Source organism: Schistocerca serialis, chromosome 2 (assembly GCF_023864345.2).
Source record: "Schistocerca serialis cubense isolate TAMUIC-IGC-003099 chromosome 2, iqSchSeri2.2, whole genome shotgun sequence".
In the NCBI taxonomy this organism is placed as follows: domain Eukaryota; kingdom Metazoa; phylum Arthropoda; class Insecta; order Orthoptera; family Acrididae; genus Schistocerca; species Schistocerca serialis.
Window position 1 is genome coordinate 902,616,959 of NC_064639.1, and position 23,694 is coordinate 902,640,652.

A 23,694-nucleotide genomic window follows, 5' to 3' on the forward strand; every position below is an offset into this window, starting at 1 on the left:
CACGAGGTTATGTAAAACAAAACAGGTTCGCCCTGCAACTCTCGCAGTAAATTTACGTGACAAAACTGCTTTCGCTTTAGCAGCCACTGTCTGCACCATTTTGACCGCTTTCTCTGTTTCCTGCGGTTGGTCTGAATGTTTTTTGCAACACAAGTTGCGAACACAGACCACAACAGAACTTCCTCCATTTCTATTTTTCAAAATAACTGAATTAAATTTTGACGTTTTCGGGGAGCGTAGTCGCTTGCCACTGATATTTCTTTTCTACAGCGACAGATGGCGGGCGAGTAGTAGATTGGGGTTAGTGTCGTGTGAACACACCACATTTGCAGCGATCTTTTGCATGTACAGACATCTGCGCCGATGTCTGCGCAGACAGATCGTTGCGTGTGGACCGGGCTTAACGAAGTTAAGTCATCTATGACTGAGGAACTGTAGTCTTCGTAGTAACTGCACTGAAACTGGCAGACGAATTGAATAATAACGTTTGTAAACAAGAAGTAATCCATTCCAAAACAGAAGAGCAGGTATATAGTGTAGGTGGGAAACCATAACTTACGTATTTAAAGCTGCACAAATAAGTATATCAAATATCAATACCAGTCAGAGTGAACTTCATTTACTGTCAGTTACCTATGAAAACTGGCGGATGGACAGCAGTCACTTTGCAGTGAAGCGAAATCGTGACACTAAGTAATAATAACATGCAAGGGACTATGATTTCAACGCCGCATTGAATTTTATGAGGTCATTTATTACCTTAATTTCTTTTGGCTCCTTATTATAGATAATTTTACCATTGCGTATTGTTTTTCTTTGGCAAAGACACATTTTTATTTGTTGCTTGTTTTCTGCCAGGTGTTATGATAATGAATATTTTGATTTTTGCTTAAAAAATATAGAATATGAACAGAAGTTTGTTGCTAAGGCAGAATATTCAAAATTTCTGGATGTGTGCATTGACGAGAAATTGAATTGGAAGAAACACATTGATGATCAGCTGAAATGGTTAGGTTCACCTACTTTGGGTTATTGCAAATTTTGGCCTACTATGCCTATTTTCATTTACTGCTTTCATATGGCACTATATTTTGGGGCAATTTATCATTAAGAGAGAAAGTATTCATTGCACAAAAGCGTGTAATCAGAGTAATAGCTGGAGCCTGCCCAAGATCACCTTGCAGGCATTTGTTTAAGGAAGTCAGGATGTTCACAGTACCTTCACAATACATATATTCACTTACCGAAATTTGTCATTAATAACCCATCCCAATTCAAAAATAAGTTAAGTGTATAGCTACAACACTCGAAGAAAGGATGATCTCCACTATTCTGGATTAAATCTCACTTTTTCACAGAAAGGAGTGAATTATGCTGCCACAAAAGTCTTTGGTCATTTGCCGAATAGCATTAAAAGTCTGACAGATAGCCAAAAAGTCTATAGCCAACCAACATTTAAAGGCAAATTAAAAGAATTTGTGAATGAGAACTCCATTAACTCAATAGATGAATTTTCAGATATGAAGTTAAAAAAAAACCTTAATTATATCACGCAAAGAAAACCTGTGTTAAAGCGAGATGTTCCACACCATTATGAAATGTCGTATTCATGATCTATGGAACAAGGGTTAATGTTGAAATGTCGTATTCACGATCTATGGAACAAGGGTTAATGTATGTATACCAGGACATATTATTGAATACTCCATAATTAACACTGCACTTTCGAGACTGTAAGTCAAAGAGGAAGCATCCCCAGCTTTTAAGAGTCATATACAAGGTTTGATCTTTTCGGTTCATCATGATTCTCACTATTCTTTTGCGCATGCTAAAGAGTTGTAATCAGAATGGTGGGTTGCCCCAGAAAAAGGTCTCATACATTAGGGGAGGACATAAATTAGCATAGTACACAAGTCATCAGACAGTCCTTATGAAACAAGTTTCAGGCTTTTCATTAAGTAGCACAGGGTACTTAATCTGTTAAACATACCATCAATATGTGAATCTGATATAGGGTTGTCTTGAAGCCAGATCACTAGAAATTTTGCAGTGGCTGCACTAACAATAAATGTGTCCGACAAACTGACTTTACATGTCCTCCTCAGTCTCTTTGTCACTGTTATGGAAATTTAATGCTACGATTTTACTTTTACTCATTATCAGCTTTCTTTTTTTCTTTTTGGCTGAACAAGTTTGAAGCATTTCTGCTGTCTCACCACTGATTAATATGCTTCTTCAATCAGCAAACTGAATAATGTTGTGAAAGTGTACGTTTCCTGTTACATCCCTTAGATAAATCAAAAATAGAACGATTCGCCATACTGACCCTAGTGGCACATTTTATTTTTCTTCATTGTGAACAGAACAGTGGCTGGTTAATTTTTTTTCATTAAATTGTATTTCTACTACTTGCTTGTAGCCAGTACGATCTTAGTCAGTCATTAGGTGCACTTCTGATACCAACACTTATCAAATGTCTGCAGCAATAAATTATGGTCTATAATGTCGAAGGCCATGGACAGGTCAATACATACACCTGTAACTTTTTTGCCACTATGAGGCTCTCAGAGTTCTTCATTGAGATATTCAAATATTTAAAATTTCTGTTGATCAGCCTTTCTGAAAACTGCATTGGCTGTAGTGAAAATATTGTATTTTGTACAAAATTAACACCTTCTTCTGGAAAACTTTTTGTCCAGTATTTTTGAAAACCAAAACAACAGAACAGTGGGTCTATAATCAGCTAACTCTCCTTTTTTCCCCCCATTTTGAAAAGTGGCTTGAGCATCATGATCTGTAAATAGCAAGAAAATATTCCACTTGTAAATGTAGTGTCGAACAGGTGGACTAACGTTATTGCAATGAGGTCACCAATGTTTTAAATGACATAGTCCGGCACTTTATACTTCCCAATTGAATATATTGTTTTTAACATTCTAATTACTTGCATAATCCTGTGGGTTGGTTGGAGAAAGGAAGAGGGAGTTAGGTTTTGTATTCAGTTATACAGATGATATTGTACAATATCACCACTCAGTAACTGATCAGATATTTGAAAAAAATGTTGAAAAAGTAGTAGAAGCTGACCTTAGAAATGTAGGACCACATGAGGCAGGGAAAGGTGGCAGGAGAGGGGGGGACCCCTACCACTTATCTTAGAAGACAGGTTAAGGAAGGGTGAACCTACGTTTATGTTTATAGCATTTGTAGACGCTGAAGAAGCTTTTGGCAATGTTGACTAGACTACTCTCCTTGAAATTCATACTAGCAGGAGTAAAGTACAGGGAGCAAAAGGCCATTCACAACGTGTACAGTAACCAGACAGCAGTTGTTAGATTAGATTAGTACTTGTTCCATCGTGAATACGACACTTCGTAATGATGTGGAATGTGTCAGGTTAATAGTGGGTGTCTATACAAGATATTACATTACACAAAATATTACATAACACTCAATATTTTTTATATTTTTTTTTTTTGTGGTGGTTGGGGAATTACCTACCCACTTACTATATCCAGAAATTCATCTAATGAGTAGAAGGAGTTGCCATTAAGAAATTCTTTTAATTTCCTTTTAAATGCTATATGGCTATCTGTCAGACTTTTGATGCTATTAGGTAAGCGACCAAAGACTTTTGTGGCAGCATAATTTACCCCCTTCTGAGCCAAAGTTAAATTTAACCTTGAGTAGTGATCATCATCCTTTCTCCTAGTGTTGTAGCCATATACACTGCTATTACTTTTGAATTCGTTCGGATTGTTAATAACAAATTTCATAAGTGAATATATATATTGTGAGGCTACAGTAAAGATCTCTAGCTCTTTAAATAAGTGTCTGCAGGATGATCTTGGATGAGCTCCAGCAATTATTCTGATTACACGCTTTTGTGCAATGAACACTCTTTTACTCTATGGTGAGTTACCCCAGAATATGATGCCATCCAAAAGCAGAGAATGAAAATAGGCGTGGTAAGCTAATTTACTCAGATGTATATCGCCAAAATTTGCAATGACCCTAATAGCATAAGTAGCTGAACTCAAACGTTTCAGCAGATCCTCAGTGTGTTTTTTCCAGTTGAACCCCTCATCAACGCATACACCTAGAAATTTTGAATATTCTACCTTAGCTACTGATTTCTGATCGAAGTATATATTTATTAATGGTTTCATTCCATTTGGTGTGTGGAACTGTATATACTGTGTTTTGTCAAAGTTTAATGAGAGCCCATTTGCAGAGAACCACGTAATGATTTTCTGAAAAACATCGTTTACAATTTCACCAATTAATTCTTGTCTGTTGGGTGTGATAGCTATACTTGTATCATCAGCAAAAAGTACCAGCTTTGCATTTTCGTGAATACAGAATGGCAAGTCATTAATATATATTAAGAACAACAGAGGACCCAAGACCGAACCTCGCAGCACCCCATTCTTGATTGTTCCCCAGTTTGAGAAATCACCAGTTTTTTGCATATTATATGAACTGTTTATTTCAACTTTCTGTGCTCTTCCAATTAGGTATGATTTAAACCATTTGATTCACACCACAGTACTTGAGCTTATCTAGAAGTATTCCATGATTTACACAATCAAAAGCCTTTGATAGATAAAAAAAAAATCCCAATGGGTGACTTCCGGTTACTCAGAGCATTTAATATTTCATTAGTGAAAGTATATATGGCATTTTCCATTGAAAAACCCTTCTGGAAACCAAACTGACATTTTGTTAAAACTTTAATTTTACAAAGGTGTGAAGCTACTCTACAATACATTACTTTTTCAAGAATTTAGGATAAGGCAGTCAGAAGAGAGATTGGGCGGTAGTTGTTGAGATCAGACGTATCCCCTTTTTTATTCAGAGGTTTAACAATGGCATACTTCAGTCTATCTGGAAAAATACCCTGCTTCAGAGAGCTGTTACATATGTGGCTAAAAATCCCACTTATTTCTTGGGAACGCGCTTTTATTATCCTGCTGGAAATGCCATCAATTCATGTGAGCTTTTGTTCTTGAGAGAGTTTATTATCTTCCTAATTTCAGAAGGAGAGGGGGGTGGAATTTCAATTGTATCAAATGGTGTGGGTAAGGCCTCTTCCATTAACTGCCTTGCTTCTTCTAATGAAAATTTAGATCCTATTTTCTCTACAACATTTTAAAAATGATTATTCAAAATGTTTTCGACTTCCGGCTTGTTGTTTATCAAGTTTCCATTTGCTTTGATGGTGATGCTGCCATCCTGTACTCTTGGTTGCCCTGTCTCCCCTGTAATAATATTCCAAATTGTTTTGATTGTGTTATCAGAGGTATTAATCTCAGACATGATGCACATGCTTCTGGACTTTTTAATAACCTTTCTTAATGGAGCACAGTAGTTTTTATAGTATTTGGCTCTTTCTGGGTCATTACTCTTTCATGTTGTTAGATACAGTTCCCTTTTGTGGTTACAAGATATTTTTATTCCTTTAGTAAGCCAAGGTTTTTTTGCATGGTTTCTTATAATTAGATTTAACTTCTTTCTTGGGGAAACAGTTTTCAAATTCTCTTACAAATGTATCATGAAATAAGTTATCTTTTAAATTAGCATCGGGTTCCCTGTACACCTCATCCCAGTCTAACTGCTGAAGATTTTCTCTGAAATTTCTAATTGAGTCATTAATTGAACGCACAACTTTGGAGGGTAGTTTTGAATTACTGAATGGAGCTATGTCATATAGTGTAACTAGCTGAGCATCATGATCCGAAAACCAATTCTCAACAGGACAATAATTTATGTTTTTAAACCTATCTTGGTCTATAAAAGTGTTATCTATCAATGTGCTGCTGTCCTTTACTACCCGAGTAGGAAAATTAATGACAGATGTCAAATTGAAAGAACCGAGCAAGACTTCCAGGTCATTCTTCCTATTACACGCTTTCAGTGAATCAACATTGAAGTCCCCACAAATAATTATTTGCTTTCCCCTATCTGACAGATAGCACAACAAGGGATCCAAGGAATAAATGAAAGTTTCCTGAAGGGGACCTATATACTGTTGCAATTATAAAAGAGCCCTCCTTCAGTTTAAGTCGACAGGCACATGCTTCTATATGTTCCTCTAGACAAAACTTTTTTGTATCTAAGCTTTCTACACAGTGATAACTTTTGACATATATGGCAACTCCTCCTCCCACCTTATCCTCTCTACTCATATGTGCAGCTAGTTTATAACCACTGATATTTACCTTTTCCATATCAGACACAATGTGATGCTCAGACAGGCATAGTATATCTATTACATTATAAGATTCAATGTCATCTAAACAAACCAGGAGCTCATCTACTTTATTCTTCAATCCTGGAATATTTTGGTGAAAAATGGTAAAATTATTTTTTACTTTACTTTTCTGAGGATCTACTTTTTTCTTAATCCAACAATATTTTGGTTAAATATGGTGTACCTCCTTTTTAGACTAATACTAGTGTCCAATGAGAAGTTTAGGCAGGCAGGTGCTAAAGAGGTCCAAAACTCACAAAATTCTCACAACAGGAAAGTACTAGTCCCCACCTTATGGATTTCGCTAACAACCCTGCCAGTTCACCCTTCCCTTTCCGATTGAGGTGTAGGCCATGCCTTGTGAAATCCCCCCCTATCAATAGCCTCAACAGAAACCAATCCAATGTCTAACAGAGTGGCCGCCGTACGCAACTGATCCAACTCCATGTTTACCCTCCTGACAGAGTGGTTCAACTGGGGCTGATCATGCCGCATGAAAGCAGGCACCAGCCCAACATTGGTATGGGTTGTTGCCAAGGCTATTTTCACCAGGTCACACTCAATATTGTAGCCCTGATCCCTATCAATACTGTTTCCCACTCCACCCACTATCATCACATGATCCTGCTTTGTGAATCCCTTGCACAAGGAACCTATATCGTCTACCACATGGCTAGGACTTGCACTTGGCTTGAAAAAGTTTGTGACCTGGTACCTCTCACTTAATTTTTCCTGCAAAATCTGGCCCACACCTCTTCCATGGCTGCTACCTAGCAACAGAACTTTCCTCTTACTATCTACTTTTTTTGAAATAGTTGGTTTCCTAGTGAGATTCTGTTGCATCTTAACTACATCTACTTCTACTGCAGCCTCTTCCTTACTTAACTGTGGTTAAGTGGCATGTAAAGTAATCAGTGGTTGAGAAGGTAGTGAGGCAATGTTGTAGCCTATCTCTGATGTTACTCAATGCATACATTGAGCAAGCAGTAAATAAAACAAAGAAAAAAATTGGAATAGGAATTAAAGTTCAGGGAGAAGAAAAGCTTTGAGGTTTGTTGATGACATTTTAATTCTGTCATAGACAGCAGTGGACTTGGAAGAGCAGTTGATTAGTTTGGACAGGGTGTTGAAAGGGAATATATCATGAATAGCAACTAAAGCAAGGCAAGACTAATGGAATGTAGTTGAATGCTGAGGGAATTAAATTAGGAAATGAGACACTTAAAATAGTAGATGAATTTTGTTATTTGGGCAAAAAACAAATGATTGCCGAAGTAGAGAGGATATGAAATGTAGACTGGCAATAGCAAGAGAAGCGTTTCTGAAGAAGGGAAATTTTTTAACATCGAATTCAGACTTAAGGGGAGTTAAAATGCAAAAAAAATTTTTTTCACATTTTCGGATTTTTATCTCATTATAAAATTTACAATTTTCCAAATAAAATGATATGTATATATCACTTATAAACTCACATGGGAAGTAGTTCATTTTATTTTTTTAAAATATAATCTACACTGGTTGAAAATGTTAAAAAATTTTATGTGCGTTACTTAAAGATCTAATAAAAATCAGTAATTTTTTGTATAGTAGGCTGTGGATTGCTGTGTTACAAAGGTTAACAGTGGTGGTCATGTCCAGAAGATGATGGGCACGAGGTTGAGGAAATTGAAACGAAGTTTGAGAGACAAGAAACATTCTGATGGTAAAACCATAAGAGGCAGGCTGGCAGACAGAATGATTGATGAACTACAGCAATATTATGGGATAGCCATTAGAAATAATACTGAGGATTTGTTGAAAATGAAGCAGGCAGTATGGGCTACCTTCTTCCATGGACTGTCAACTGATGAAAGACCAGTACACCACCTTTGCCCTCCTGGACCTGAGTCATGGTGCAATTACTGCAATGCCCAGTACTCAAACAGTTCCTACAGCCATAAACATTTCATCCTAGTAGCAGTCATGGATATCATAAAACCTATTTACAGAGACTGGCAAATCCTGAATTACTGAAGAAGCGTCTGCATAGTCAGACTCAAAATCCCAGTGAGTCATTCAGTTATCTTATATGGACTCACTTACCAGTAAATGTTTTTGTTGGAATGAAGACACTAAAGTGGGGCATCACTGATGCTGTTATTGCTTTTAATGATGGCAATGTTGGTAAGGTGAAAGTGCCACAGCATAAGGGAATTAATCCAAGAGCAAACTGCATCAGAGAAATTGAACAGATGGACAGGTTCATATTGATAAAGAAGAGTATGCATCACAGCTGGCCACTAAGGAGTCCAGAAGCAAGAAAAGAAGAAAAAGCTTGGAAAAAGATCGAGAGGATGCTATACCTTACAGTGCAGGGTGCTTCTGAGTGACTAAAAATAAAAAAATAAGCATATATTAACATACATATCCTGAGGCTACTACATTAAAAGAACAACATAATGTTATGTATAATTAAAATTATTTAGGATAACGTACAAAAAAGTACACAACATTTTAACTGTGTAATTAAAAAACCATATTTCTGAAAGCAGTGACTGAAATGCAATTATTTGTAGTTCAGTAGACTCAGAACATGCAGTTTAATGCCATGTAAAAGTTCCATGTCAATGGCTACAGTGGTTCCTGAAATATAGGGAAGCTAAGTCACTAAATTTAATATTGTCGGGATAGGGTGTTCCAACTTCCCTTAAGTGTTAAGAAGCCTTTTCTCAAAGTATTTGTATTGATTGTAGTCATGTATGGAAGTGAAACATGGACGATAAACAGTTTCGACAAGAAGAGGATAGAAGGTTTTGAAATGTGGTGCTACTGAAGAATACTGAACATCAGATGGGTAGATCACATAAGTAATGAGGAGTGCGAACAAACACACACACACACACACACACACACACACACATACACACACACTTTTTTTTCCAGTTTATATTCTCATCAGTATGGACACCTAAAATTTCTGAAGTTTTTCACTCTATTTAGTATATCCTCATCACATGTTACACTTATCATTGATGTGGTACCTCTAGGTGTGCAAAACTGAATACATTTTGGCTCTTAAAAATGGGAGTTAGCCCATTCGCAGAAAACCAGTCAATTACACTTTAAAAAAAAAAAAATAGTTTATCACTGTTTCTCTTGCTGTATGTATACTTGGATTGATTACAATAGTAGTGTGATCCACAAAAATAACTATTACTGTGTTGTGCATTTTACTGAAATCAGTATATATATGAGGAACAGTAAGCGGTCTTAAGTTTGAACCTTGGGAAACCCCATACATGAATTCTCTCTAGTCAGAATAATGTTCCCTGAGTACATTGGTTGAATTAGTAAGTAACACTTTCTGCAGCCTTTTGGCTACATATGACATTATCCATGGTTGACTATACTGTCAGTCCTATAACACCTCAGTTTATCCAGGAGAATATTGTGAGTCACACAGTAAAATGCCTTAGATAGGTCACAGTAAATACCAACCAGTGCAGTTTTGTTATTTAATGCTTGTAAAATAAGGCGAGTGAATGTTTAAATGGCATTCTCTAAAACCCAGACTGCAAGATATTACAGCACATAATGTACATTGTGTGAAGAGTGCTGCTAGAAACTTGCTTTCAGTGAGTGAAATAGTAAGGACAGTAAATTATTTTTTTATTTAAATTGTGCAGAAATAATTGATCAGAGTGGTTTTGTAATAGCCACAGTAAATAAAGAAAGCAGTATTTATAAATTAGATGCTCTTCAAGTTGGAAATTGTTATCCAGTATATCCTGCAAAAGTTTTTTTGTGAAATCAAAGACTTGGCTATCTTAATTGGAAAGGTATTGCCTTGTGAAAAGGTATGGCAACAAGGGTAAAAGTAACTTATGAAATTTGAATACAAGGAAAGATAGCCAGATTACCATTCAAAACAAGTAAAAGTAGATTTATTGAGCTTTTACAGCTGATACTCATAGAAGTGGGCCTGTGGAAAAGGAATTTATAGGAGGCAGTAGTTATTTCCTTAACTTTATTGATGATTTTTCAAGATATACCCATTTTTATTTCCTTAGAAACAAGGACAAAGTGAGTGAAATATTTGACAGTTTTCACACTATGGTTAAAAGAGATACTGGTAAGAAGATAAAAATTCTCAGATCAGACAATGGTACCCAATTTGTCGACAAACAGCTTAGGCAACAACTGAGTGAATTTGAAATCAGACATCAAACTACGTTATTAGGCAGAAGCAACATAAACTGCAGTGTATCTAAATAATATATTACCTTCTGAAACTGTACTAAACAAGATTCCACATGATATTTGTACTGGAAACAAAATTCATCTAGATCATCTAAGAATTTTTAGATGCAACACCATGATCCAAGTTCTCAAATGACTTAGAAGAAAATGCAACCCTAAATCTCAAAAGTATATTTTATTGGTCACTGTGAAGATTCCATATGTTACAGACTTACAAATGATAAAAAGAAGAAGATAATAACTAGCAGAGATGTAATATTTTTAGATGTGCTTAAAATGAAACAAAGGGCGAAAAAGTATGTGAAGATATTAATCCTGAATATGATGTACAAGAGCATGCAAAGGCAAAGTTAGAAACTAAAAGACTTGAAAAAGTTGTTCAAGAACAGTCATATATATGTTTATTTAAGATGAAATGGATGATGAGATCCAGTAAACTCCAAAAGCAAAGTTCTGTACATGTACATGGCTGCTCAAACATCCAACAATAAACATCTTACAGCTGAGGAAGCTGTGGCCAGACCGAATGCAAATAACATGAAGAAAGCTATAGAAAAGGAAGGTAACGGTTTGCCACATAGTTGAGGTGCTGTGTCATCAACAGTTACATGAACAAAGACAGAGAATGCTGCTAGCTTTGAGCATCCTTCTTTTGACTGTGATTGACTGACATGCGGACACACACACACACACACACACACACACACACACCTGTTCACTGTTAGTGAAAGCTTCCAATGTTCTCAGTCTTTTTTTATGTGCCTGGTGACGACTTGGAACCTCATCTATCCACACCTATAGAACAGAGTGTACAGCTGATAGTAAAGAAGATGAAATGTATGAAAAGGAAGTACCTTATTTGGAGGCAGTGGAAAGTCCTGTACATTTAGCTCAAATTTCCGTGCCAGATATTGCCTTAGCAATGAACACTGTGAAGAAATTTTGCAGAGACTATAGAATTGTACATTGGGTTGCAGTTAAATAAATATTTAAATGGAACAGTTGATTACAGGTTAAGATATTGTAAGGCAGGAAACTGGAATGTCTTATTGATGCAGATGGGCGAAATTAACTGCATAACAAATTTCTGTTACAAGTAGATGGGAGGAGTAATATTCTGATCTTGTGAGAAACAAAGAGTCTGATTGTCTCTCACCTTACGAAGAGTGTTACGGTTAAGAACTCCGAAAGGTGAATCTGAGCCGCATATGATTACTGAACCAACCAAAGTGCATTGAAAGGAAATGAGAGCTAATCATGCTATCTCAGATTGAAATAACAAGTGTGAGCTCCAAGCACATTGATATTAGGCAACATCTTATTAGGTACCACCGAAAACAGAATGATATTACTATGAAATATTTGTGTACAAAGGAAATGCTTTGATTTATTGGCCAAGCCAATCCGTAAAGACAAATTCCAAAAATTGGTAAACTTGTGTGGTTTAAATGCATAAAGTTCCATGCGTAGTGCTTTGAGATGGTGTAGCGTTCTATATTATTGTGAGCACATAAAAATATTTGTTCAGGGTGGGGTGTAGGGATTTGGCGAACAAAGTATTTGTTGTGTTTGTTGGCAGTGAGTTAATTTGTATTGAGTCTCTACCTATTATATGTATTCTTAAGTGCTCCATAGAAGGTCAATAATATTGGCAGTATTTCTTGGATGCACAGTAATATTGACCAACTAGGAGTGAGATTGAAAGGTTGCGCAATAACGTTCAGAACATCAAAAACTTTGAAAGTATGTTGTGGACCCTGGAAATATTGTGCTGACTGTGTGTGCAGTGTTGATGATATCCTTGACAGTCCCTTGGTGTTACATAGACAGAGGAGATTGTTGTTGTTGTTGTGGAAAATGAGTTCAAAACAAGATGAGACAGCATTATTGTTAGAGTGCATCAAAATGTGTAAATCATTGCTGGCATTGTGAGATATTAGGTCACATCAATATAAAAAACTGAAGTGTTAAGAATGATGAATTATGTGTCATGTTGCTCAGAAAATAAATCGAATGACCACAAAGGAAGATATTAAAAATTAATTAATGCAAAGTTTTGAATAAAACTATGTATGGCTATTTATCCATGTGTTTATGTTACTTATTTTACTGTTTAGTGCACATATTATTGCGTGATATGTTTCCATAACTATGTCTCTTCGTGAGTCACTCGTGTCCTGTATCACTCTAGTGCCCTTAGTGGCACATTTATATATTGTTTTAAAATGTTGACTATACCTGTTATGTATTCAGGTGGAAAATGTTTTAATTGTGGTTTTAATGTTTTGACTAGAGCAATGCCTCTCAAATTTCCTTTTAACCACAAATAAGGTAACAGTTTCTTCTGAAGAAGGCGCCCCCAGTTGGTGTTGAAAACTAATTAAAGACTTTTAAATTCTATTTGCAACCTGTTGGCTGGAAATTTGTGACATTGCCAAAATATGAAAATAAACAAATTTGTTTTGGCTTCTTACTACTGCAGGAAAACTGGCAATCAGGGTGGGGTGGCAATTTACACAAATGAAAATGTAGATTTTATTACCCTACCTGACTTAACTAGAACAAATGTCGAAAAGGATTATGAAATTGCAACTATAAAAATTATTTAGTTCAACCTGGTTATTGCCACAGTTTACCGATCACCACCTGGAAATTTTGAACTCTTCTGAAACAAAATGGAGTCATTGCTAAATAAAGTAAATAAAAAGGATTATGAGTTGATAATCTGTAGTGACTTCAATATTGATTTCCTCACAAATAGTGGAAATAGAGAGACCTTTTTGAACCTCACAACATCCTACAATTTAAAGGCTGAAGTAAAAGTGGCTACCCGAGTAACAGAAACTTGCCAAACTGCTCTAGATCAATTTCTAGTCAAGAAGTCTTTACACACCACTTCATTAAAAATTTTCAATGCAGATTTTAGTGACCATCTTGCTCAAATATTAAGCACAAAAGTAATAGGCAGTATTATTAACAAGATGTCTTTAAGTACCTCGTGTAGAAGTTATAATCAGTATAATGTAAACAACTTCAACACCTTATTACAGAAAGAAAAATGGTCAGAAGTGTACAAAATGAACAATATAAATGAAAAATTCAACACTGTCACTGGTACATTAACCCATTTATATCAAATTGCATTCCCACTGAAAACTGTAACCATAAAGGGGAACTCTAGAAAAAACAGCTGGATCACAAGGGGAATAAGAATTTCATGCTAGAAGCAAAGACTGCTTCATGAAATATGTAACACAAAAAATTCCTCACTTGAAGTATGAGCGTACTATAAAATATATAAAAAATACTCTTAGATATTAAGAAAAGTAATAAAAGCAGCAAAAATAATACATAATGATGAATTCATATATAATTCGGCTAATAAATCAGAGGCTATCTGGAGTGTTATAAAAAAGAATCTGGAGAATATAGACAACCGTGAAAAAATATAACACTATCACAAAAAAATAAAAAAGTAACAAACACCTTAGAAGTAACCAACACATTTAACAACTTTTTCACGGGTGTTGCTGATAATATGTTACAATCGAACTTACATAAGAGCACCCGGGCAAATGAATATAAAATAAATGCATGTAGAGGATCAATGTACATAAGTTCTGTTTCACAAGATGAAGTAGTTAAAGGAATGAAAGGACTGAAAAATTCCAACCCTGTAGGCATTGATGGTGTACCTGCAACTATATTAAATAAGAGTGCAAGATAAGAAAAAATTACGTATGAGAAAGTTATGAAATTTTTAAATAAAAGCTACATTGTATGTAAAAAAACAACATGGATTTAGAAATAAGAGGTCAACAACAACTGCTATTTACGAGTGCATCAGTTCCATCCTAAACCTGATAGACAAAAAACAGGAATCAATAGCACTAATTGAACTGTCAAAAAGCTTTTGACATGGTGGATCATAAAATTCTGCTATGAAAGCTTGAAAGATACAGTATTTGAGGTCTGTCCGACAACTGAATCAGTTCCTTTCAGACTAATCGAAAGCAGACAGTGTGCATCAAGCACACACATATCAAACTAAAAACTGTACCTGAACACTTACCTGACTATAAACAAATTAAATGTGATGTACCCCAAGGATCAGTAATGGGACCCCTTCTGTACATAAATGATCCGAGCTTAACTGTTGATGCACATAAAACAATCATATTTGCAGATGACACAACAATTCTACTAAAAGGAACAGCAACGAAAAGTTACAGCAGTCAGTAAACACGGTCACAAAACAACTTAGCAGATGGCCTAGAATAATCAGCTTGTAATAAACATTAAAAAAACATTGCACTAAAATTCCACAATGCTCCTAACAAGGACATGTTCATCCCATCAGTCTCTATCAATGGCGAACTTGTTGGTAACAGTATTGAAACCAAATTCTTAGGACTTTCGCTGCAGAGTGGCTGATTTTTGGCCGGACATGGCTGCTTGTCCTGTTCCAGAGGTTGCCCCTCAGTCTGCAAGATCCGGGCGGTCGCAGAGGGTGGGCTTACTGGTAGTTGGGAGCTCCAATGTCAGGCTCGTAATGGGGACCCTTAGGGATATGGCTGCAAGGGAGGGGAAGAAAACCAATGTGCACTCCGTGTGCATATCGGGGGGAGTCATTCCAGATGTGGAAAGGGTCCTTCCAGATGCCATTAAGGGTACAAGGTGCACCCATCTGCAGGTGGTTGCTCATGTCGGCACCAATGATGTGTGTCGCTATGGATCGGAGGAAATCCTCTCTGGCTTCCGGCGGCTATCTGATTTGGAGAAGACTGCCAGTCTCGCTAGCAGGATGAAAGCAGAGCTCACCATCTGCAGCATCGTCGACAGGACTGACTGCGGACCTTTGGTACAGAGCCAAGTGGAGGGTCTGAATCAGAGGCTGAGATGGTTCTGCGACTGTGTGGGCTGCAGATTCCTTGACTTGCGCCATAGGGTGGTGGGGTTTCGGGTTTCGCTATATAGGTCAAGAGTCCACTGCACACAGCAGGTGGCTAGAAGGGTAGCAGGGGTTGTGTAGTGTGGGCTGGGCGGTTTTTTTAGGATAGATGGCCTCGGGCAAGTACAGAAAGGGCAACAGCCTCAAAGGGTGCAGGGCAAAGTCAGGACATGCGGGGACCAAGCAGCAATTGGTATTGTAATTGTAAACTGTCGAAGCTGCATTGGTAAACTACCGGAACTTCAAGCGTTGATAGAAAGCACCGAAGCTGAAATCGTTAAAGGTACAGAAAGCTGGCTGAAGCCAGATATAAATTCTGCCGAAATTTTTACAAAGACACAGACGGTGTTTAGAAAGGGTAGATTGCGTGCAACTGGTGGTGGCATGTTTGTCGCTGTTAGTGGTAGTTTATCCTGTAGTGAAATAGAAGTGGATAGTTCCTGTGAATTATTATGGGTGGAGGTTACACTCAACAACCGAGCTAGGTTAATAATTGGCTCCTTTTACTGACCTCCCGACTCAGCAGCATTAGTGGCAGAACAACTGAGAGAAAATCTGGAATACTTTTTACATAAATTTCCTCAGCATGTTATAGTCTTAGGTGGAGATTTCAATTTACCAGATATAGACTGGGACACTCAGATGTTTAGGACGGGTGGTAGGGACAGAGCATCAAGTGACATTATACTGAGTGCACTATCTGAAAATTACCTCGAGCAATTAAACAGAGAACCGACTTGTGGAGATAACATCTTGGACCTACTGATAACAAACAGACCCAAACTTTTCGACTCTGTAAGTGCAGAACAGGGAATCAGTGATCATAAGGCCGTTGCAGCATCCCTGAATATGGAAGTAAATATGAATATAAAAAAAGGGAGGAAGATTTATCTGTTTAGCAAGAGTAATAGGAGGCAGATTTCAGACTACCTAACAGATCAAAACGAAAATTTCTGTTCCGACACTGACAATGTTGCATGTTTATGGAAAAAATTGAAGGCAATTGTAAAATGCGTTTTAGACAGGTACGTGCCGAATAAAACTGTGAGGGACGTGAAAAACCCACCATGGTCCAACAACAAAGTTAGGAATCTACTGCGAAAGCAGAGAGAGCTTCACTGCAAATTTAAATGCAGCCAAAACCTCTCAGACAAACAGTAGCTAAACAATGTCAAAGTTAACGTAAGAAGGACTATGCGTGAAGTGTTCAGTGTATTCGAAAGTAAAATTCTATGTACCGACTTGACAGAAAATCCTAGGAAGTTCTGGTCTTACATTAAATCAGTAAGTGGATCGAAACAGCATATTCAGACACTCTGGGATGATAATGGCATTGAAACAGAGGATGACACTCGTAAAGCTGAAATACTAAACAACTTTTTCCATAGCTGTTTCACAGAGGAAGACTGCACTGCAGTTCCTTCTCTAAATCCTCGCACGAATGAAAAAATGGCTGACATTGAAATAAGTGTCCAAGGAATAGAAAAACAACTGAAATCACTCAACAGAGGAAAGTCCACTGGACCTGGCGGGATACCAATTCGATTCTACACAGAGTACCCGAAAGAACTTGCCCCCCTTCTAACAGCCATGTACCGCAAGTCTCTAGAGGAATGGAAGGTTCCAAATGATTGGAAAAGAGCACAGGTAGTTCCAGTTTTCAAGAAGGGTTGTCGAGCAGAGGCGCAAAACTAAAGGCCTATATCTCTGACATCAATCTGTTGTAGAATCTTAGAACATGTTTTTTGCTCGCGTATCATGTCATTTCTGGAAACCCAGGATCTACTCTGTAGGAATCAACATGGATTCTGGAAACAGTGATCGTGTGAGACACAACTCGCTTTATTTGTTCATGAGACCCAGAAAATATTATATACAGGCTCCCAGGTAGGTGCTATTTTCCTTGACTTCTGGAAGGCGTTCGATACAGCTCCGCACTGTCGCCTGATAAACAAAGTAAGTGACTATGGAATATCAGACCAGCTGTGTGGCTGGATTGAAGAGTTTTTAGCGAACAGAACACACCATGTTGTTCTCAATGGAGAGACGTCTACAGATGTTAAAGTAACCTCTGGCGTGCCACAGGGGAGTGTTATGAGACCATTGCTTTTCACAATATATATAAATGACCTAGTAGATAGTGTCGGAAGTTCCATGTGGCTTTTCGCGGATGATGCTGTAGTATACAGAGAAGTTGCAGCATTAGAAAATTGCAGTGAAATGCAGGAAGATCTGCAGCGGATAGGCACGTGGTGCAGGGAGTGGCAACTGACCCTTAACATAGACAAATGTAATGTATTGTGAATAATAGAAAGAAGCATCCTTTATTGTATGATTATATGATAGCGGAACAAACAATGGTAGCAGTTACTTCTGTAAAATATCTGGGAGTACGCGTATGGATTGATTTGAAGTGGAATGATCATATAAAATTAATTGTCGGTAAGACAGGTGCCAGGTTGAAATTCATTGGCAGAGTCCTTAGAAAATGTAGTCCGTCCACAAAGGAGGTGGCTTACAAAACACTTGTTCGACCTATACTTGAGTATTGCTCATCAGTGTGGGATCCGTACCAGATTGGGGTGACAGAGGGGAGAGAAGAGATCCAAAGAAGAGTGGCACGTTTCGTCACAGGGTTATTTGGTAAGTGTGATAGTGTTACGGAGATGTTTAGCAAACTCAAGTGGTAGAATCTGCAAGAGAGGCACTCTGCATCGCGGTGTAGCTTGCTGTCCAGGTTTCGAGAGGGTGTGTTTCTGGATGAGGTATCGAATATATTGCTTCCCCCTACTTATACCTCTCGAGGAGATCACGAATGTAAAATTAGAGAGATTTGAGTGTGCACGGAGGCTTTCCGGCTCTCGTTCTTCCCGCGAACCATACGCGACTGGAACAGGAAAGGGAGGTAATGACAGTGGCACGTAAAGTGCCCTCCGCCACGCACCATTGAGTGGCTTACGGAGTATAAATGTAGGTGTAGTTGTAGAAAATGGAATAAACAATTGCAATATTGAGAAAAACATGTTACCTTCTTTGCTCACTAAAATTATGCTGTAGTGAGAAAACAGTAATGAACGCATATCATGCTTACTTTCATTCTCGTATTAGGTATGGGATCACTTTCTGGGGAAACTCTAAAACTGCTAATAGCACTTTAAACTATAGAAAAGGGCCATTAGAATCTTATTTGGGTGCAAGTGTAGAGACTCTTGTAAACCTCTGATTAAGAAATCTGGTATTCCTCCATTACTCCCCCAGGGGGTCCACAGATCTTTTGTGAATACGTTTGTGGTGAGCACGGCACCCTGAGCTAGTGCGGCCCTCTTTCCTTTCCGGGCTGCATACCTTCCTTTTCCACATCCTTCCCCATCCCCCATCCTACCTATCCCCCTCACCTCCGCCTCTTCCCTTCCTCTTCTCCCCCTCTGGGAGTATGTTTTGTGCCTACATCCGGAGATGGACGCTTGTAACTGTAAGACAGTCTCTCATCTTCACTTTCTCTGCTGGAAAGTCTCTGTCCTTCTCTTTTCCTTGCTTCTTTTCTCTACCCTCTTCTCCGCTGCAGTGTTTGAGACCTCTCTTCTTTCCTCTCCTCTTCTTTGTACATCCCTTTCTCTCATTTCCCCCCTTTGAATGGTTTGCTCTTGCTGATACACACTCGAGTGACCATTTTTCATGTGTCCTTCGATTGTAGCGAAAACTGCCATCCATGCGCCCGAGATGCTGGAAGTTTGCCCAAGCCAGTTGGACACTTTTTTCGTCTCTAGCAACATTCGATGACCGTCACTTTCCTAGCGTCGATGATCACGTCACTCGTATTACAGAAGTTATTCTTACAGCCACGGAACGTTCAATACCTCACACCTCAGATTTGCCCCAGTGCCCCCCAGTTCCTTGGTTGAACAAGGCGTGCCGTGATGCAGTATGTGAGCGGTGACATGCTCTTCGCGTTTTCTGCCATCATCCTACCTTGGCCAACTGTATCTGCTATAAGCAGTTACGTGCACAATGCCGTCGCGTCATCCGCGGTAGCAAAAAGGGAGGCTGGGACTTCTTTACTAGCTCTTTTAACACCCTCACTCCCTCCTCTGAAGTTTGGAGTCGAATTCGACGGTTATCTGGTGCGCCTAGTTCCCCCCCAATCTCTGGGCTCACTGTCACGCATGATACCTTAGTGGACCCCGTCACAATTTCTAACTCATTGGGTCAACACTGTGCTGAGATTTCGAGCTCTTCAAATTACCCACCAGCCTTTCTCCCAAAGAAACGTGCTGTGGAAGTGCGACCTCCTGCTTTCTCCTGTCAAAATAGTGAAAGCTATAATATTGTTTTCTCCATGCGGGAATTCCAACACACACTCTCCTCTTCACGCTCTTCCGCCCCAGGACCGGATGGTGTCCACATCCAAATGTTGCCCACCCTATTTGCCAAATCATTTATGTAAATCGAGAACAACAAAAGCCCCATCACACTTCCCTGGGGCATTCCTGGCTATACCTTTGTCTCTGATGAGCACTCGCCATCGAGGACATACTGTGCTCTATTATTTAATAAGTCTTCGAGCCACTCACATATCTGTGAACTTATTCCGTATGTCTGATTCATCACTTAGAACTGTTTCATCCAATTTTGTAATCAGGATTTCAAAGGATAGTTTGCATCTATCTTCAAGTATCTGCCAGTTCAATTTTTTCAGCATTTTAGCACTTTACTAGTATCCTGCCAGTGAATTGAGGGCTGCTGCCTACACAAAATTTTACTTGGTTTTCACTCATGGTATTTTCTATTTCTGTGGTCTCAGTTATGCTGTGAGGAGCACCAACTTCACTGATATGTACTTAACATCTGTGTGACTGGCTGTGATTTATTGTAAGAATAGTATATGTGTTAGGAATTTTATGTAAATTTGGCTTTCATTCATAACCCTTTGACATATTTTCTATTTACAACTCCAGGTGACTCAAGACATTGATAATCCTGAGCAAGACATTCATGTAACAGCATAGAAGCTAAAAAGAGGAGATGGCTTCTCATTCGTCATCTAGTAATCCAGACAAAGAAGATAGCTATGAAGGTGAGTTTGAGTTATAAACAAACACCTTCCACACTGACTAATTTGTTCATTTTTAATGTCATTATTGTTACCTCTCTCATCATTCTGAATGTTTTTATTTTACTTACCTTTTAACCAAGACTTATTAGAAATGTATCAAACCGTTAAATTTTTGGAGTGTTACTACTAGATAATCTCATTTCAAATTTTAGTAATTTTGAAATAACCCAGATAATAATTTAACTACAGTTAGCGGGAAGAACAGTCAGATTACGAGGGTAGTTTAAATAGTTCTCTAAGTGGAATAGATAGAAATGACTTACCTCAGTGAAACATTTCTATTTTACAATGTAGTCTAATACTGACAAAGAGATAGAGGGGCTGGCCAGTACTTACCTCAGCTCAGTACAGCCGATAGATACACAAGAAACAGAACCGAAAATTTACGTTCCTAGCTTTCGGAAAAAAATGTTCCTTCATCAGGGAGGAGAGAGGGGAAAGAAAGGGAAGAAGGGAAAGTGGATTCAATTACTCACAACCCAGGTTATGAAGCAACAGGGAAAGGAAAACAGGGAGGGTAGCAAGGATGGAGGCATGGTTGTCAGAGGGAAGCCAAAAATATTCTACTGTAAGTACTGTGCCAGCTTCAAACCAAAGAGGATGCATACAGAAGTAAAGAGGTATACAGTATAAAGATAAACACAACTATGTAGGATGAATAGATGCGTGAATGGCTAAAGAGGAAAGGGAAACAGGAGAAGACTGAAGAGTAAATGGGAGTGAGGTTGTTTAACATAGGTTCAGTCCTGGGGGATGGCATGATGAAAGGATGTGTTGGAGTGCAAGTTCCCATCTCCACAGTTCAGAGGGACTGGTGTTGGGTGGGAGAAGCCAAATGGCACATACGGTGTAGCAGGTTCCTAGGTCCGTAGAATTATGCTGGAGGCATGCTCCGCTACTGGGTATTGGACATCTCCTAGGCGGACAGTTCGTCTGTGTCCGTTCATGCGCTCAGCCAGTTTAGTTGTTGTCATACCGATGTAAAAGGCTGTGCAGTGAAGGCATGTCAGCTGATAAATGACATGTGTAGTTTCACACGTGGCCCTGCCTTGAATTGTGTATGTTTTACCAGTAGCGAGGCTGGAGTAGGTGGTTGTCGGGGGATGCATGGGGCAGGTTTTGCATCAGTGTCGGTTACAGGGGTAGGAACCGCTGGGTAGAGAAGGTAGTCTGGGAATATTGTAGGGTTTAACAAGGATGTTACGGAGGTTAAGGGGGGCGACGAAAGGCAACTCTGGGTGGTGTGGGGGAGAATTTTGTCAAGGGATGATCTCATTTCAGGGGTTGACTTGAGAAAGTCATATCCCTGGCGGAGTAATTTGTTGATGTATTCGAGGCCAGGATAATATTGGGTGACAAGGGGGATGCTTCTGTGTGGTCTGGGGGTAGGAACATTGTTGTTGGACGGGGAGGAATGTATTGCTTGGGAGATCACTTTGTGGACAAGGTCTGCAGGATAGTTGTGGGAGAGGAAAGCACTGGTCAGGTTATTGGTGTAATTGTTGAGGGACTAATCACTGGAGCAGATACGTTTGCCACGAATACCTAGGCTGTAGGGAAGGGAACGTTTGATGTGGAATGGATGGCAGCTATCAAAGTGAAGGTACTGTTGTTTGTTTGTGGGTTTGATATGGACAGAGGTGTGGATGTGAGATCCAGATGAAGGTCAACATCCAGGAAGGTGGCTTGGGTTTTGGAGAAGGACCAGGTGAAATTCAGATTCGCAAAGGAGTTGAGGTTATGGAGGAAATTAAGGAGTGTTTCTTCACCATGAGTCCAGACCACAAAGATGTCATCTATAAACATACAGCAGGCCAGGGGAAGCAGCTGTTGGGTCTTCAGGAAAGCCTCCTCCATGCGGCCCATGAAGAGGTTAGCATAGGATGGAGCCATCCTGGTTCCCATGGCCATTCCCCTGATTTGTTTGTAGGTCTGGCCTTCAAAGGTGAAGTAATTATGGGTTAGGATGAAGTTGGTAAGTGTGATAAGGAACGAGGTTTTTGGAAGATCTTCTGGTGGGCGTTGGGAGAGATAGTGCTCAAGGGCAGAGAGACCATGGGTATGTGGGATGTTTGTGTAAGGGGATGTAGCATCTATGGTGACAAGAAAGGTTTCAGGTGGGAGAGGAGTGGGAATGGATTTGAGGTGGTCTAGGAAGTGGTTTGTGTCTTTGATGTAGGATGGGAGTGTGTGGGGGATAGGTTGGAGGTGTTGGTCTACCAGAGCTGAGATACGTTCTGTTGGGGCTTTGAAGCCTGCTACAATGGGACGGCCAGGATGGCGCCAATTCCTGTTTTAGTTCATGTATTTTTGCCATGACAATGCCACTTGTGCATGGGCATACATTGTCATCTAAATCTGCGTTACTACTCTGCAGTTCACATTTAAGTGCCTGGCGGAGAGTTCATCAGATCACCTTCAGACTATCTCTCCACTGTTCCTCTCTCAGACATTGCGTGGGGAGAAATGAACACACGAAATTTTCTGTACGAGCTTTGATTCCTATTGTTTTATTATGATGATCATTTCTTCCTATGTAGGTTGACTTCAGTAAAAAAAATTAGCATTCAGAAGAGAAAGTTGATAATAGAAGTTTTATAAAAAGTCCTTGTTTTAAAGATGGCCACTCGTTTATCATATCCATGGCACTCACTCCCCTATTTCACAATAATACAAAATGAACTACCCTTCTTTGGACTTTTTTGATTCCCTGCATCAATTCTATCCAGTAAGGCTACCATACCATACAGCAAAATTGTAACAGAGGATAGACAAGTAGTGTAATCTTTTGTTTGTCTTTCCCACAACACCATCTATGTGATCGTCCCAATTTAAGTTGCTCATAATTATAATTCCCAGGTATTTAATTGAATTGACAGCCTTTAGATTTGTGTGATTTATTGCCTAACTGAAATGTGATGGTTTCCTTCTAGTACTTGTGTGCATGACCTCACATTTTTTGTTATTTGGAGTCAACTGCCTCTTTTCGCACCATACAGATATTGTGTGTAAGTTATTTTTCAATTGGTTTTGGTCTTCTGATGACTTAACCAGATGATAACTGACAGAATTGTCTACAAACAATCTAGGAAGCCTGCTCAGATTGTCTTCTAGATCATTCATATAGATTACAAACAG

General features: G+C 38.8%; 1 protein-coding gene across 5 annotated transcripts in view; it reads left to right on the forward strand.

The window, feature by feature from the left end:
• Positions 1-417: 417 nt before the first annotated feature.
• Positions 418-23,694, forward strand: part of LOC126458247 (ATP-dependent DNA helicase Q1-like) — a 131,836-nt gene continuing 108,559 nt past the window's right edge. The window contains exons 1-2 of one of the 5 annotated variants that reach the window (XM_050095158.1): positions 418-536; positions 20,399-20,517. In XM_050095158.1, coding sequence (XP_049951115.1) covers positions 20,466-20,517 — 52 coding nt within the window. In that variant the 5' untranslated portion in view covers positions 418-536; positions 20,399-20,465. Of the gene's footprint in view, positions 541-560; positions 748-20,398; positions 20,518-23,694 lie in introns of those variants that run through there. The other 4 variants (XM_050095156.1, XM_050095157.1, XM_050095159.1 and 1 more) reach the window with 4 other exon arrangements.